At 38.0% G+C, this 16,309-nt stretch overlaps 1 protein-coding gene across 1 annotated transcript in view; it reads left to right on the top strand.

The window, feature by feature from the left end:
- Positions 1 to 15,873, top strand: part of EML5 (echinoderm microtubule associated protein like 5) — a 114,586-nt gene extending 98,713 nt beyond the window's left edge. Inside the window, exons 39-46 of the mRNA XM_008629819.2 lie at positions 1,141 to 1,255; positions 1,736 to 1,924; positions 2,123 to 2,295; positions 3,575 to 3,737; positions 4,630 to 4,733; positions 6,483 to 6,636; positions 7,442 to 7,542; positions 7,866 to 15,873. Coding sequence (XP_008628041.1) covers positions 1,141 to 1,255; positions 1,736 to 1,924; positions 2,123 to 2,295; positions 3,575 to 3,737; positions 4,630 to 4,733; positions 6,483 to 6,636; positions 7,442 to 7,542; positions 7,866 to 7,902 — 1,036 coding nt within the window. The 3' untranslated portion in view covers positions 7,903 to 15,873. The remainder of the gene's footprint in view (positions 1 to 1,140; positions 1,256 to 1,735; positions 1,925 to 2,122; positions 2,296 to 3,574; positions 3,738 to 4,629; positions 4,734 to 6,482; positions 6,637 to 7,441; positions 7,543 to 7,865) is intronic.
- The last annotated feature ends 436 nt before the right edge of the window (positions 15,874 to 16,309 follow it).

The following is a 16,309-nucleotide window of genomic DNA, read 5'->3' as shown; positions in this document are numbered from 1 at the left end:
ATAAACATTGTTGTGATTTTATTTGGAGGATGTTCTCTGTACTGCTAAGCTTCAGAGGCTCTTGATAATTAGTATTTAACATGAAACAAATAGTAATGAATAAAAATAAGAACCCAGAATTCATCTCCTGTGGGAAAATGAAGTATTGACAGTATGCAAAACAAGTTTTCATTTAGGAAGATTACATGCTTTTTTCTGCCTTAGTTCACCAGCCTGTTTTGGTAAAATCTTCTTCCTGAGTATAATGATCAATCATATGTCAAAACAGTGCTTGTGGGAAACAAAGAATATACTATTGCAAGGAGTATCAATTTATAATCTATTGTAGTTCTTTTAATAATAATAATAACAGTAGTACAAGATCAGTAATTGTGATCAAACATTCTGAAGTTCTTTGTCAGGGATCATTCAGTAATCAAAGCTGTAACACAAGCAGCTCGATATTGTGGAACACTGTATTTTTGTTAGGGGAGATTGAAGACAGATAAGACATGTCCCAGCTCAACTATAGATGCCCAATTTATCACTGTTTCAGTAAACATTGTCTTCTTTTTAGAAACTTTTTATTTGAATGTGTTCTGTACTGTAATACCAGGGTTTTTTGCAAGTGGGAGGGAAATACTTAGTGTTTTCATAATTAATACCTCTTGTGTGTTTTTTCTGCTGTATCTGTGTAGTTTATTTTACAGCAGTGAAAATAATAAAGTTTTCACAAAAGTGAAAATCTTCAGTCATTTATTTCACAGAAATAAAACACATACCTTTTCTGTTTCTCTCAACTATAATTTGAAAACCTCCTCCTGTCTGATTATTAAGGTGTCAGTTTGCACACTTAACTGTTCTTTTGACTAGACAAATTCCCTCAAAACTACTCATTCAGACTAATCTTAGCAGTACCCATCTTTCAACTTGTTCTGTAAAGTAGAACAGTGAGGACTTGGAATCAGGTGTGTCTTACTTGGCTGTGAGGCTCAGCATGTTAACGTCAACTGTTCAGTCAAATTGAATCTTTAACAATTTAAAATATACTCAAATGTCTCATTTGCAGTACATTACATTAAATAATGTAGTTCTTTCCTCCGTTAATTGTCCTTTTTGTGCCAGCTGTTATGCTCATGGTTCTTCCTGATGTCTTCATAGTTCAAAGGAAGGAGGAGCAGTTAAGCTATGGGATCAGGAGCTGAAACGATGTCGTGCCTTCAGACTAGAGACGGGACAAATCACAGACTGTGTTCGCTCTGTTTGTAGAGGCAAGGTAAAGAAAGCTGCCTGTCTGTAAAATAAAGCTTATCATTTTTGGGTTGATCTCTAATACCAAATAAATTAGTTCTGCTTTCTCTTGTAGTTAGTATTTGAAATTAAAGGCTAAGCTAGAACTGCAACTGATATTGTGGCAGAAAAACATCTACTTTGTGGGATCTCACTCTTTGTTGGGATAATACTCCCTATATATTTTTATTAAAGACTAATTAAAGATTTCTTTTCCATTTTCTTTCCACACTTTAGATATCAAATATCAAATGACAAGCAGTAACTCAACTAGCATCATGATTTCTACAGAGCTTTGTACTTTAATAAATCAGAGGAGTTTAAAAAATAAGTTTTCTTTGATTATTTAATAACTTGACTTAAGCAAACTTCCTTGACAGAACTACAGCTCTAGATTATATTTTAATTACTGTTCATCGTGAGAGGTTAATATATTTTATCAGAGATAATTTCACTATTGTTCAAGGGGAAAATTCTCGTCGGGACACGAAATGCTGAAATAATTGAAGTTGGAGAGAAAAATGCAGCATGTAACATTCTAATTAATGGTCATATGGATGGACCAATCTGGGGCCTGGCAACGCATCCGTCCAGAGATTTTTTCCTTTCTGCTGCAGAAGATGGCACAGTAAGACTCTGGGATATTGCTGAAAAGGTAGGTATTGGAGAACACTTGTTTAGGTAAAAAAAATAGCCTTTTGATGGTGTTGCAGACTTGAAATTTGTTTTTTATTGTATTCTGAAGATAATCCATCTGGTGTTGTTAGCCTGTTTACAGACTATTAGCATAAGATGCTTTTAAAATATGGACAAATAGTAACAGTTACTATTCTGGGTTTTTATTTCTTCACAGAAGATGCTGAACAAAGTCAGCTTAGGACATGCAGCTCGTACTGTTTGTTACAGCCCAGAAGGTGATATGGTAGCTATTGGCATGAAAAATGGAGAATTTATTATCCTGCTTGTGACCTCTCTAAAAATTTGGGGGAAAAAAAGGGACAGAAGATCAGCAATCCAAGATATCAGGTCAGAAAATATAATGCCTTTTCTGTTGTAGTATGCTAGAAATCTCTAATATTTTGGTTTTTAAAAATACAATTCAGTGTTCTGAGGAGCATTGCAATGATATTTTAGAGGGCTAGAATCAACGAGTAAATTGTGGAATTTGTGTGATTACTCCGATACCAGGAATAAAAAAGGAGGAGGTGGTACATGAAGATAAGAGATGGCATCAGCCAAAACAACTGGTGGTGTGGACACCAGTGACAAGTGGTGTTCCCCGGGGGCTGGTGTGGGGACCGGTGCTGTTTGACATCTTGGTGGCAGCAGGGACAGTGGGAGCGAGTGCCCTCAGCAGCTTTGCCAGTGACAGCACCGAGCATGTGGTGTGGTCGACACGCTCGAGGAAAGGGATTCGTAGGAGGTAAAGTGAGATCAGAAGCTTAGAAGTGAAGACTGGGTTGTGAGAGATAATGGAAATGCCAGTCTGTCAGTTTGCTCTTTGTTGTGTTTGTTAGAAAGGAGTTAGGAGTAAAATTTCGCTTCTGTTTCCTGAGCGGAGGAACAGACCGTTCCTTCTGTGAGATAAATTGGTCATGATCAGCTAAGGAAAGTTTTGGAGAGCAAAGTGGAATGAGAGAGAAATATAAGCAAACAGAGACCTTGCAGGAGAGCTCTGCTAGGAGTTAGGGGGTTGCTGGAATTGGAAAGCTGTCCCAAGGTATGTTTCAGAGAGAACTGAAGTAAAACTTCCCCAGTAACAGAGAAGGGGCAGTGAGGAATTTGTTCAGCTCAGGAAGCTACTGAGTTTCAACACTAGAAAGGAAAACTGGAGGAAAGAAACCAGTGTGCAAAGATACATTGGGCAAACAAAAGGTTTGCTTTACATTTTTTTATTCAGCACATTTCATCTAGAAGTTCTGACTTTTCTTCGGTTACAGCACTTCAGTTTTCTAGTTTTAAACCTTGTAAGTATAGCATCAGGGTGTCAGAGTCATCAGGGGTCTGTCACAAGTTGTTAGAGCATGAGATGGTCATGAAATCAGATAATGAACAGAGTTATCCAAGAGATGTTCCCAGTTCACTTTTATGTGTATTCTGTACCAAAGTTATTGCTACCTTCTGCTGGATGTGCATTCCCTGAAAATTTAATTTCAAAAGTTATTTTGCTTAGCAGACTAAATACTCTGCTTCCCTCTAGTTCTGGATAGCAGATACTTGAAATGCAAATTTACCTGTACTTCTCAAATATTATAATCTGTTGTAAGTGCCAACCTGTGTTCATGACACCCTTTTATCTGTTCAGGTTTAGCCCAGACTCTCGTTACCTAGCAGTTGGTTCCAGTGAGAATGCAGTGGATTTTTATGATCTGACTTTGGGCCCGACACTAAATCGAATCAGCTATTGCAAAGATATCCCAAGTTTTGTAATCCAGATGGACTTCTCTGCTGATAGCTCTTATCTCCAGGTATCAGTCATTAATTGTTCAAGGTACTGAATGGAAAACATGCTCATGACAGATACTCTGCAAGTATTCTCCTTTGACGACTTTTAACTTTTGTAACTAAGTGTTGGAGTTTGTTGCTGTCACTAGACTTACTTTGCTGTAGTGCTAAGTGGATGCCTTTAGTTTTGAATAGTTTTCCTGGAGATTAAATACAGAAAATAAGCAAAGAAATGAGAGACAGATTTCAAACCCCCTGTGATGTGTCTCTGCCTTTCTACCTCTGATGATGATGGGCTGTCTTAAAGGAGGAGGGAGTACAGTCTGTCATTCTGCAGGGCCTGGGGATCTATGAATTCTTCATCTCCCTGACCAGCACGAAGGTATTACATGTCTTTTTAGTGCTTATCTTTGTGGAGCAGCACCAAAATTATGGTGTTGCAACTTCCAACTATAGGAGGGCTTAAGACATTTCTTAAAATAAAAAAAAAAGTATATATAATATGCTTTCTGTATTTTATTTGCATCTGAGTGGAGAAATAAGCTTCTCTTATCATCAAATCAACAGTTACAGCCTAAGAGGAGCACCTTCGTGTCAGTTTTCAAGATAGGAATTTATTTTGCCTTATTTGTGTATACCCACACACTAACACACTTATGTGCAGAATGTGAGTTGTTTCAGTTACTTTTTATTAATTTGACATTTAAATGTTAAGATTTCTTATGCTTTCTCACTATTGCTTTATGCTTGTGTAGATTTTTTGAGTATTTTCAACTCATTGACTAAGTTTTCTTCATAGCTAAGTTACTTTAGGAAGTAACTGTCACACAAATGCTTTCCAAAGCCCTCTGGAATTATACTTTCATCTTTTGAAACAAGCTAATGTATTGTAAATTCTCTGTGGTCACCTCAAAGGTCTCTACGGGGTCTTACAAAAGGCAAGTGTATGAAGTGCCTTCAGGAAAGCAGCTTGTGGACCAGGCTGTGATTGACAGAATAACATGGGCTACTTGGACAAGGTAAATGGTTCACATATTTACAGCTGTTAGAACACCTGGAACTTCCAGAAAGCACGCTATTTAAAAGCAGATTTGATCCCTTCAGTCAGGTATTTTCTTTTAACACACCCATCTGCTCTGGCAGCAGCTCCCCTAAGTGCAGCACAGCAAAAGGCAGTACAGAGCAGACCCCTCAGCAGAGGGGAGCTGCTTGACCCCTGAGGAATCTGATAAAACTGATCTCTCACGTGTGTCCTTGTACTCACTGGGTATCTCTAGCTCCTTTGATACAACTCTAGCAGCCTCAGTATTTGTTTCACTGCACTCTGCAAATTATCTGGAATAGTGCACTATTCTTCAAAATAGTGATGAGAGTACAGGGACAATTAAAATATATCAAAACATGGTAACCCAATACATGACTGGGGTAATTCAAGTTTATTTACAGTACTACACTAATGGTATCTGTATAAGTTGCTATTAACATTTGCATATTAAAAGGCATACAAAAGTACTTTTAAATACCTTAAAGTTATTATATTTCTTTCAAGATATTACATGAAGTATAATATATACACACATAAATGTATAATTTATGTATAAATTAGATAAAAATGTATATATAAATAAAAGTATAATATGAATATAATAATATTTTATTCTTATTTCACAGTTAAATAATTTGTTTTCTATTCTATGCAGATCTGGCTTTCTGTGCCTTATTTCAGTCTCTGTTGCCTGCTTTCAATTACTGTCCTCTAATTATCACCCTCAGACAAAAATTGAGAATAAATATTTGAAACTTTTCCACATATGAACCACTTTAAACAATAATAATCCTGCCTATTTGCTGCAGTACACAACTAAAACTGTAAGCTTTTAGAGGGCTCTGCAAGGCTCATTTTGATAGATTTCTGTTTTTTGTTTGGGTAATCGATTTTTGTCACCTTTTTGAGACAAAACCAAGAAACTGGTATTTTCTGACCCAATTCAGTATGTCTGATGTAAACCATGCCTTTCTGCATGTAGTGTACTGTGCCCTGAATTGGGGGGGGAAAGAATCACAGAAAAATTCCCAAATCATTCACCTATTAACAAATGACAAACTTCTTGTGTCTGTGCATTCGTGGGAGTATGCTTATACATTGTAAGCATATACATTGTAAGCAGAGCTGAGTAAGAGCCTTTTTACAAGGCTTTGTGAAGGAACTTTTCTGAAATCTAAAAATAATAGTGTTTTCTGTTTAGGACAGTTTTTCTCTCTCTGATTATAATGAAGAATCTTCACTGGACTCAGAGATACTTTTCTTTAGATTGATACCAAAATATTAAAGAATCAACAGAACATAGTTATATGCAATAGAGAATATAAAATTTTTTGTTTTCCAAAATCTGAAGCTTATTCATCTAAGGCTTATGCTATGATGTTCTCTCTCTAATTGTCCTTTCTTTATCCTTTTTTGTTTTTCTTTTTTTTTGCAAATGCCTCACTGGACAATAGACGTATTATTGATTTCACCTCTGGTTCTCTCACATTGCCATGGGCCACAATATTTTGGGAATTACATCACTGAATCAGTTTCAGAAGCAATTATGGAATGATGCAAAAATTAATTACAGAATAAAAGCTATATAAGATGTGCATGTGTGAGAATAAAATGAAAACATTGCATTTTTATAGAACCAGTTACAATATGAGATCTGCTTTCTATTTCCTGACTCTTGTTTTTGCAGTGGTTTTCAAAAGAATTTCTTGCTCTTCTGTTTCAGTGTTCTAGGGGATGAAGTAATTGGAATCTGGTCCAGGCATGCTGAAAAAGCTGATGTGAACTGTGCTTGTGTCTCTCACTCGGGAATCAATCTTGTAACAGGCGATGATTTTGGCATGGTCAAACTGTTTGACTTCCCATGTCCTGAAAAATTTGTAAGAACTTGTTTTTTCATGGTTATAACAACAAGTACTGTTGGTATTAGGACCTTGGTTATTTCTCTAGAAGACATATGATGGAAATATTTTCTCTCTAAATTTGTAGCTTTATACTCTGTGTAGCATTAGCTCTATAGTCTCATACACATGCTCCACCTCAGAGTTTCCCTACCATTTTCTGCACAAGCTCTTGCTGTAACCTCTTGTAGGTCTTGCTATTGTCTGCCAGTCTGCTGTAGCATAATGCCTGCCTACTGAAAATCTCAAAGCCCTTAGTAATTTCCACCTCTGATCCATTTGACAAATGAGGAAGATAGCTGGTGATTTTAGTCCCATCTGTGTATTTTTATGGATGAAGAGTTTACAGATTTTTCACCAACACTGTTAAATTGTTTCACTGTTTTTTATAATTCATATTTATAATGTTTTTTTATTTGTTTTCACTGTTAATTTTCAAGATTTGAGACTGCACAGGGTAAATATTTTTTTTTTCAGTGTGAGGAATTTTACACAAAACGTAGAAGTTAATCATGTGACAAGATGTATTTCATATTGTTGTGTTAGCTTGAGCTTTGTTCCCAATTTGCAAGTGCTCTCTTATTGCCTGACAATTTAATCTACATTGCAGCTAAATAGTAGTTCTTCTTCAGGAGATCTTTCACATTTGATAACCTATATAACTTTCAAATATTACAAATCTGTGATGCAATAAAAAGATAGATAAAAACATGCATGCCTTGTTTGATTTAGGAGGGTACAGAATATTTAGACTTTCTCATTCTGTTGTTTGGGTTTTTTTCAGGCAAAACATAAACGATTTTTAGGTCACTCTGCTCACTTAACTAATATTCGATTCACAAGTGGAGACAGATACGTGGTCAGTGCTGGAGGGGACGACTGCAGGTAGGTGTCCTTGCCATTGCTGCCAAACTCTACACACCACTGGACATGGACACTACATAACAACGTAAAGCTCAAGTTCAGCCTCCAGCCTTTTATCTGTGTGCTTGCTTTCCTGTTTGTACATAGAGAAAAAGATATTTGTGACAAAATAAATATCCCAAATGTTAATGTGAACAGCTAAGATTTAATAAGTTAAAACGTTGACATGAATGTTCAGAACATCATACTTTTAATGGAAATTTATTTTGGCTGTGTTACGCATTTCTTTTAACAACATTGTAGTCTTCTATATTTCATATTTAATATCTTTTTTGAAAACACAGCTTATTTGTTTGGAAGTGTGTGCATATGCCTCATTGAGGGAGACATGGAGACTTGCAAAGAGGACACTGCATGAAGTACCAGGCATGAAATAACCCAGGATTGCAATGTGACATTCTACTGTGCCCTGCATGCGTAAGAAATGACCCAAGACACAGAGCAATCTGTCTCTGACAGACAGGACCTGGAGTCTGCCAGAAGGATGGACTGTCACAAACACACTGTGAGGCTAGGTTGGCTTCAGTGTCAGATAATCTGGGTTTGTATTCCACTCACTGCCAGATGTTGAAAATGAAATATGTGGATGAAAGGAAAAAGTGAATTGTTAATCAATGTACAGTTTCACAGCAAGTTCTTGGGGTTTTAATCGAGAGATGCTATTTCTGACCTAGTGCTGTACATTGATCTATTTTCAGCATGAATGTTTTTCCTTTAAGTTTTGAGGTCTAAATAGCATAGATTAAAAGAGTATTCCATATTTTATTACTGGGAGAGACCATATATTAACTCTTAAATATATAGTATTTTAATAAATGTTTAATTATTATAATGGAAATTATATTTCTATGGCTGGTCAAAAGGAAACATCATATCTGATGAAGCAGAAAATAATAGAGTTGATTCCTTATGACTGAAATATTTCCGTATTTAGAGGCCTGGGTCACAGTCATGTCTGGTGAAAGCCGTTGGATATGCATGATCTTCATGGCTAATTTAGTGTTTTTGTTGCACTTAAACATTAAATTAGTTCTATGAGCAAAAATAGATTTGCTCACTTCGCGAGTGCCTTGCCCACTACCTAAAAGTCTAACTCCCAATTTTTGCCTTGTGAATAAAAGTATTCTCAGTGGAAGAGAGATTATTGCTGTGTTACTTGACTGGGCTGTGAGCCTCTCTGCTGGAAATGAGGACCAGGGTGAGGATTTTGTAGTCTTCTTGTTGATAAAGCTTGGGATGTCACCAGTGGCAAAAATAGAATTTCAGAGCAATATGAATTGATTTTATTTTCTCAGCATCATAGGGGAGATTCAGAGAGAACTTTGCAAGCATTATATTTTATACATTTGAACTTTTTAACAGAGTTAGGACTAGCTGGGAGATGTCTCTATTCAGATTTCTCTTCTGATTGTAAAAAATGTCCAATCGTCTGCTTCCTTGAATGGACCTGCTGTCACCTCAAGCATTTATTCTATCCTGCAACGTAACTGAGATTCTAAGTTGGAAAGACATTTCCATGGTGATAAACACCTGAACAAAGCTGTGTTTTTGGGTACAAGTGAGGAAGATTTCATTAGCTGTTTGTCTAAATCATGTCATAGAGAAGCATTACAGACAGTTCATATTCATGCAACATAGCAGGGATCAAAAGTCACTAATTATCAGCACTGCTCTCATTGTGGCATTCTGCTGTGAACAGAAAGCTCTCTTTCTGTGCAAGCCAGCGTTGCTTTGACAGTGGCACTTGTTTAGGTCAGTCAATAGGCTTCACTGTTATTCATCTCCTGCGTTTTCTTATGCCAGATGAAAAAGAAATAAACCTCATCTCTTCTTGTGTGCATGTTGGTTACAGAGGGAATGGGAGGGCTTGCAGGTAGAAGAGAACAGTTACAGAGCCAAACTTCTGTGCTCTCCTTTTTATGTGCTATACAAAACTAGTTACCCAACTGTCTTAGGTAATATATTTTATATATCAAGCTATAACAAATATTTATTTTAAAGAAGTTGATGAACTAAACGGTTATCAGGTTTCTCAGCATGATGGTTCTTAGCAAAGTCTTGCCAGTCATGCAGCTGCTATTCTACAGGAGCAAAAACTCTAAGGATTTGGTCATGAGTGTACAGGGAGATCTTGCCAGTAATGTTTTTGAGTTTAGGGGAATTGCATATGAGAGTTGTGATTAGACCTGATGTATCTCATAACCTTGTTTCCTGTCTCTGTTGTACATGAAAATTAGTCTCTGGTGTTTATATCTTCTCTTTACCAGAGAAATGGTTTGCAGTGTGCTCTTTGATGGCTGTGATTCTATCCCTTATTAAACACATCTGTGCAGGACTTTCGGACTTGAAGTAAGATCTGTCCTGCCTCTATTTTAAAGTTGCCTTTCATTGGATCGAGATGGATGACTGTTAAGAGCTCCCTCACAGTCTGTCCTACTCAGACTGTCAGATCAAAGTCCGTATTTTTCTGTCTCTGAGTTTTCCCCTCAAAATCCTAGGCTCAGTGAGCTCTTCTGTAGGCCTTCACCCAGTGAAGGAGGTATGTGGATCAAGAGGGTTTTTTCCTGGAATCCCTGTTGCTGGTCCTCTTCTCTTCTCCTCCCTCCCCCTACACCCTTCATTAATGTTGTGCCTCTCCACTGATAATTTGTCCATTGGTGCTTTTCCCCTGAGGAATCCCAAAGGCCACTCCAGAGCTGAAGGATGAGAAGAAAGGGGCAGGTGAATTGCAGCAGGGCTGCTCTGAGAGGGGCGAGGCTGAGAGCTGCAGTGGGAGAGGCTGAGCCTCCAGGTCTCCCTGCTTCTTCACTCTCTTCCGAACCTCACTGCTACTGTAAAGGGCTGGGATGGGAGCTGGAAGCTGAGGAGCTCTTCAAAAACTGAACTGCCAGCATTGTTCCTCCTCTTGCAGCCCAAATTGGTAGCTAGTGTTTTCCCTGGTGAAACTGCTCCATGGTTTGCCAGGTAAAATGGTGGCAGCCAGCTGGGAATTATCACAAATGTTGAGGAGAAGAGTAGCAGAGCCTCAGTTGCAGTTTGGAACATAATGTAGCTGTGATTCTCTGCTGAAGTGAAGAGCTGGCTGTCAGCATGGTCCAAGTTGGCAGCTTTGTGGTGGTTTTTGTCTTTTTGTCTGTGATGGTGCTTGCTACCGTGCCTCATTTACTGTTTACATTAAATGCTACTGTAGTAACTTGCTAATTGTTGCCACCCATGCTTGACGCATGTGCACATGGGAACAGGCTGCCTGTTCTGATAGGCAGTGGGAGCTCGAGGCTGGATGCTCCACGGAGAAATCAAAGGATGACAGAACCCCGTAGGATAGGTCAGGAAAGAAGCTGGAATGTGGAGAGACTAGTGAAAGCCTTTCATCTGGAAGCATCAGAGAGAACTGAGAGCAGGAAGGCTCTGCCTGAAGCTGGAGAAAGCCTATTCTGGGGTTATACAGCAACAGGGAAGGGGAGGCAAAAGTTCTTTGTATAATTTAATCACTAGTGGATGATTTTGTACTATAGCTTGTGGTTTTGGTTAGCAGCAAACATACATCTTTGGGATCTTTAGTCAGCAATATTTTTGGTAATAAAAGAAATTAACTAGAAAACTGAGTCAATTAAAATAAAATTACATTTCACTTAAAAAAATAAATATGCCCTTGAAAGCTATTAAGCATACTTAGAAAAAAGAGAATAAGGAAAATCCAGCTCCTAGGAGCAAGGAAATACTAAAAATAAATGCATTTAGAACTGAAAGTTGACATAATGCAGGAACCGAGGAACACAGTTGGGAATTAGGTCAGAGAGAGCAAATTACCCAAATATGTTGAATCATTTAGACTTGAAATCTTTTTTTTTTAAATTCTCAAGAAGGCAGTCAGCATATATGACTTTCTGATTTTGCTAGGGAAAGCAAGAAATGCTGTGAAACTAAAGGATAGGATTTCAGAAAATTAAGGCTATTTTATCACTTGGTGACAGCTGAGGAAAAGCACACATTCAGAGCAGCTTCTTACTTTGCTCTGTATCAGGGTTTCAGTGTTAGCAAGATTCATTTCAGCATAACTGAACTTTCTACCAGTCAGGTTAATGCTGGCCTGGAATTTTGCCATCAGAAAGCAGGTACACTGCAGGTGAGACACCTCCTCAGTCTAGAACACGACCAAAATAAAGGGCTTCAGTACCAAGAGCAGGATTTTGATAGCATTCAGGAGTGGCTTAGTTTAAAACTATGATCCCCTTCTCTAAGCTGCTGCCTAAACCACCTCAGCCCCACTGTTTGAGCTGCCAGTTTGCCAAGAGACCCAGCGCCCTGGAGCTGGCCCCAAGCAGCTTCCCTGCCTCAGAATGCTGCTCAGAGCCCAGGCTGGGTGTGCTGGGCAAAGTGTAAGAGTGTGACAAGAAAAGGATGTTGGCTTCAAATACAGCATTTAATTAGGCAAGGTGACATGTTCCCTGTGTCATTTTCAGTGTCAGAGATGTGACCAGCCTTAATCCTGAAAGTGTTTTTTGTTTTGAATTCTGTTAAGCTGTAGGCAGTAGTCTTGAACAAAGTGGAGCATCCTGTAGACTCTACAGAAAGGGAAGTAAGACTGCAAGTCACAAAATGAATTGCCACATCAGTGGTGTAAACACCCCTAGTTGCATTGCATTTGTGTGCTTTTTTGTTCTTACTGGGTTTTTTAATGCTTCCTTGCAATCTGCTCTGTTTTTCTAAAATTTTTAGCAGCATTTGATTTCTGCTCATGTGGATAGATCCATGTGCTTGCCAAAGCCTGCTGTCATTCTTCACACCACTCACTGTTGGGTGGTTACACGAAGCCCATTTATTTTGTTGGCCCTGGCTTCTGCTCTTCACTTGACTTTGACTTCAGACTTGAATTCTGCATATCTCATTTTAGAAATAAAAATAGAATAGTTTTAGGTGTCTAATATGCATAAAAGCCACAATAGGTTTCCTTGCCAAAATCATTTGCATCTGAGGTGTTTTTCTCAGTGAATTTGATGCTAGAACACTCACCATCCTTTTCTCAGTTTACTAACAGCAAACAAGTCATAACCTTAATACCTTGATCTCTTTTTTAGTTTACTGTGAGATCAGCAATCCAGCCAATTCACTACTTCTTTGGAAAGTAAAGGAGAAAAAAAGCATGGAACACGTGTTCTCTTCCCCCTCTGTTTAAAACAAAACAACAGAAAGTGTAAGGTCTTAGCATGATGACAATTGGCAATTCTTAAAATTTCCGTAATTCTTATAATATCTTCTTTTTTTTGGAATTATGGAACATAGGGTGGAGGAAACAGTAACAGGAAACCAGTAAACGCACATGGAGAAAAGGCAGAAGAAAGGAAAGCAGAGAAAGGAACACTCAAAAATAGGCAAAGGCAAGATGGAAGAACTGACATGGGAGGTGGTGAGTGGCAAACATCTTGCTTCAAGTGGGAAGTATTCAGTGGCTGCTTGGGAAGTGTGAGGACTTCCTTACACTTCCTTAGGAGAGCAGGAGAGGGCTCAAGGGAAGGCTGCAGGCAACTTCGGTTGCTCTATTTTTGGGAAGATGCAGCCACTTCCACTCACTGCTGTCTCCACTCTTGTACCTGTGGGACACCTGTTTAGAGCTGAGGTTACCCACAGCTGCAGTGGAGGCACGTTGGAACAAAGACAGTGCTATAAAGAGAGAAGTCCTCTGTAGTACTGAGAGCTCAGGCAAAAGAGTTTAAGGATGTATTTCAAAAGGCTACTCATCTTTCCACCTAAACCAAACATGAATTGTTTTAATAGGCCTGCTCTGAAAATGTTCTTTAAACAAAAAATACTAAACCAAAGAAATACTATACTTCAGAAAACTCTTCATAACCAAGCTGTAGCAATTACTGCCTCTCTTGTTTCTTTCCTATTCAGCAGTTCTTGGTTCTGTTCCCAGGCATTCACAACATTTAAGATGACAGACATGAAAACTGTGGGTTCTATTATGTTTAACCTGAGGTGTGACAGCGAGAGGAATCTGCACACGGCAGTTTGGATCCTACTTGAGCCAAGTTTTCCTTCAGTGGTTCCATGCCATGGGCCTTCAAATATATAGGAACTCGGGTGAATATAATGTAGACCCTACAAATACATCTGAATAGAAATAAATCAATATAAAGTTCTTGATTTTATCCCATAGTAAACCATTACAAAAAAGGAAGTAATTAAGGTAAACTTTAAGTAAAAACAATCCAAACTCATTATAGGTGCTGGGTAGACAACTGGACTTGTAGCAACTCTTTGTAAGAAACACACAATTTGTGCATGAATAGCTGGACTGATCCTTCTCCACCTGCTAGAGGGCAGTTGAGTATGGGACATGAGAGGCAGGATGTTCCTATTGCTCAGTGTGTTTGGATTTCTCTTCCATAAGCCAAAATAGGTGTTTCCTTAGTTTCTGTTGCTGTTTGTGGGATAACTTCAAGACCCTACAAAGTGATTTTGCCCTTAGCAGCACATATCTCGCTCAGTTTGGGCACGATGTCATGTGAGAGCTTACTGAAAAACAGAAAGAAAACCCCAGACCAAAACCAACAAACCTCAAATGTTTTTTGTTTTTTAATGATATCCCCCAAACTATTGTCATGTTTGTTCCAGTGATGTGAAGATATGTGTGATTTGCACTGTTTGTAGAGGAAAGCAGGTTCTATCCACTTAACTGCTGAGTGGCCCCCACATAACGGGTGTTTTAGACCAGAGCATTAAGGCCAGTTGTGCTTTACCAGTTTTCTAAAATGAGTACTTAGGAGGGGACAAATGCCACTGTCCCATCATGTGTGATGCTGCAGAGCTCATAAAACTGCTGTTGCCTTCAGCTGTTCTCAGTGGGACTGAGGCCAGAGCTGAGGCTGTAAGGACAAAAATGTGAATTACTACAACAAGTGTTGCATTCGTGGGTTCTGAAAAAAGAGCTGTAGTAGAGGGGTATTTTATTTTCAGCCCTCTACAGGATTGTAAGCCTTTAGGGAAAACAAAAAGGAAATGTTCATGTAATATCCTCCATTATTCCTTCCTTAGCTTTGGTTATTACTGCTCTTCCTCCTTCTCACAGAAGCCCTTATCCCAGCTCCCCACCGCCAAATAAGTTTATTTTTCCACTGTAGTGGCTGAGGTCAGCCAGCTTTAACCACAGCTTTGCTGTCACTGTGGGCATTTGTAATGCAAAGCCAATCCCAAGCATTCTGTTGCTGAAAATGAATTTTCTATTAACTTAGTTGCAAATTCTTGCGATGGGGGAGAAGGGGGGGGATCTTTCCATGCAATGGAGCTGGAAGTGGTACTGCCATAACACCATGCTTTTTTCAACCACCAGTTGCACCCAGGACATGTGCTACACTGTATTCTTTTGGAATCCAGTAAACATCCTTTCTAAAGAAACTCCAGGCATGAACACAGACACACATTGCATGAAATAAAAATGGTTTCCTGTACTTTTGTGAAATATTGGTGCTGTTAGGTAGTACTTTACACATTTCTGGTCTGTTTTTCCTTTTCTTGCTACTAACGTACCCTGGTGTTGTGGTTTCAGGTGCAAAATAGCTTGAATTTTTTTTTTTAACCAGTATCTGGTAATTAGCTTCATTTCTGCTTTTTAGTTCAGTTATGGGTAAACAGCATAAAGTAATGGAAAAGCTGCATTACTGATTTGTGAAGCAAGTTAAGGCATTTTAATGTAAAATTCCATCTCAGAATACACTCAAGCCCAAAATGGTAACTTAAAAATGTAACAAACTAAGTAAATGCATTAGAACCATTCCCTTTAAAAAAAAATGCACTTTTAGCTTTGTGGCTTGGTTTGTTCACTATTTTTATCAGAGGAAAAGCAGCAGCTCCTTTTCTCATGCTGAACACTGTGCAACTGGTGACAGCCCAGCACAGCAGTGGAAATGCAGCAATGGGGATGGTTCTGCTTTTCTGCTGCCCTTACAAATTATTGTCTCCTCATCTCACATGGAAAACAGCTTCATGGTGGCAGCTATTTCTGCAAGGGACAGTTAATAAAGGCATTGGGAAATTCTGTAGAAAAATAATGTTCTTTGCAGTCTTTCATCTGGAAACCCATTCCAGCAGTGCTCTGTGCAGCACCAGAGCATCTCCTTTCCTTTCCACTCTCCCGTCAGGTCACCTTACAAAAATATTTTACTGTAGTTCTTTAAGCTTAAAATCCAGTTGTCTGTTCAGATTTGTTGTTTCATTATGGAGTGTGTCAGATAATCCTCTTGCTTAAAAAAAAAAAAAAAAAAAAAAAGGTATTTTAAAATAGTCTAAAGGTATAGTCATGTATTACTGTAATAAGGATCATGGGTTTAAGTGTACTCCATTCTGGTTTCCACCATGAACATCTAATTCCTGTAACAATGTTGTATGTTTATTTAAAGTATATATATATATATATAAAAATTAAATGTCAGATTTTTGCATTAATTAAGATTTTTTTAAATTTGAATATGAACTTTGAGTACTTTATTTAAAAAAAAAAAAAACAAACTTTTCCTGGAGTGTTAAGTTTCAGAATTCAAGACTATATTTGTCAAATATAAGTTTAAAATATGTAGCTATCATTGTTTTCTGATATTGAATGTAAATATTTGTAAAAAGAAATTCTTTTGTATATTTTTGTGAAAATGTAGTTCCCCAAAATATAAAAAAGATTTAATAAAAAAGTGCATTTATGTTACTGTTCAACACTTTTCCTTATTTTAATATC

Source organism: Corvus brachyrhynchos, unplaced genomic scaffold (genome assembly GCF_000691975.1).
Source record: "Corvus brachyrhynchos isolate BGI_N302 unplaced genomic scaffold, ASM69197v1 scaffold1, whole genome shotgun sequence".
NCBI classification, from domain to species: Eukaryota; Metazoa; Chordata; class Aves; order Passeriformes; family Corvidae; genus Corvus; species Corvus brachyrhynchos.
The sequence above is the reverse complement of the archived record's forward strand: the minus strand, read 5'-3'. Positions and strand labels throughout refer to the sequence as shown.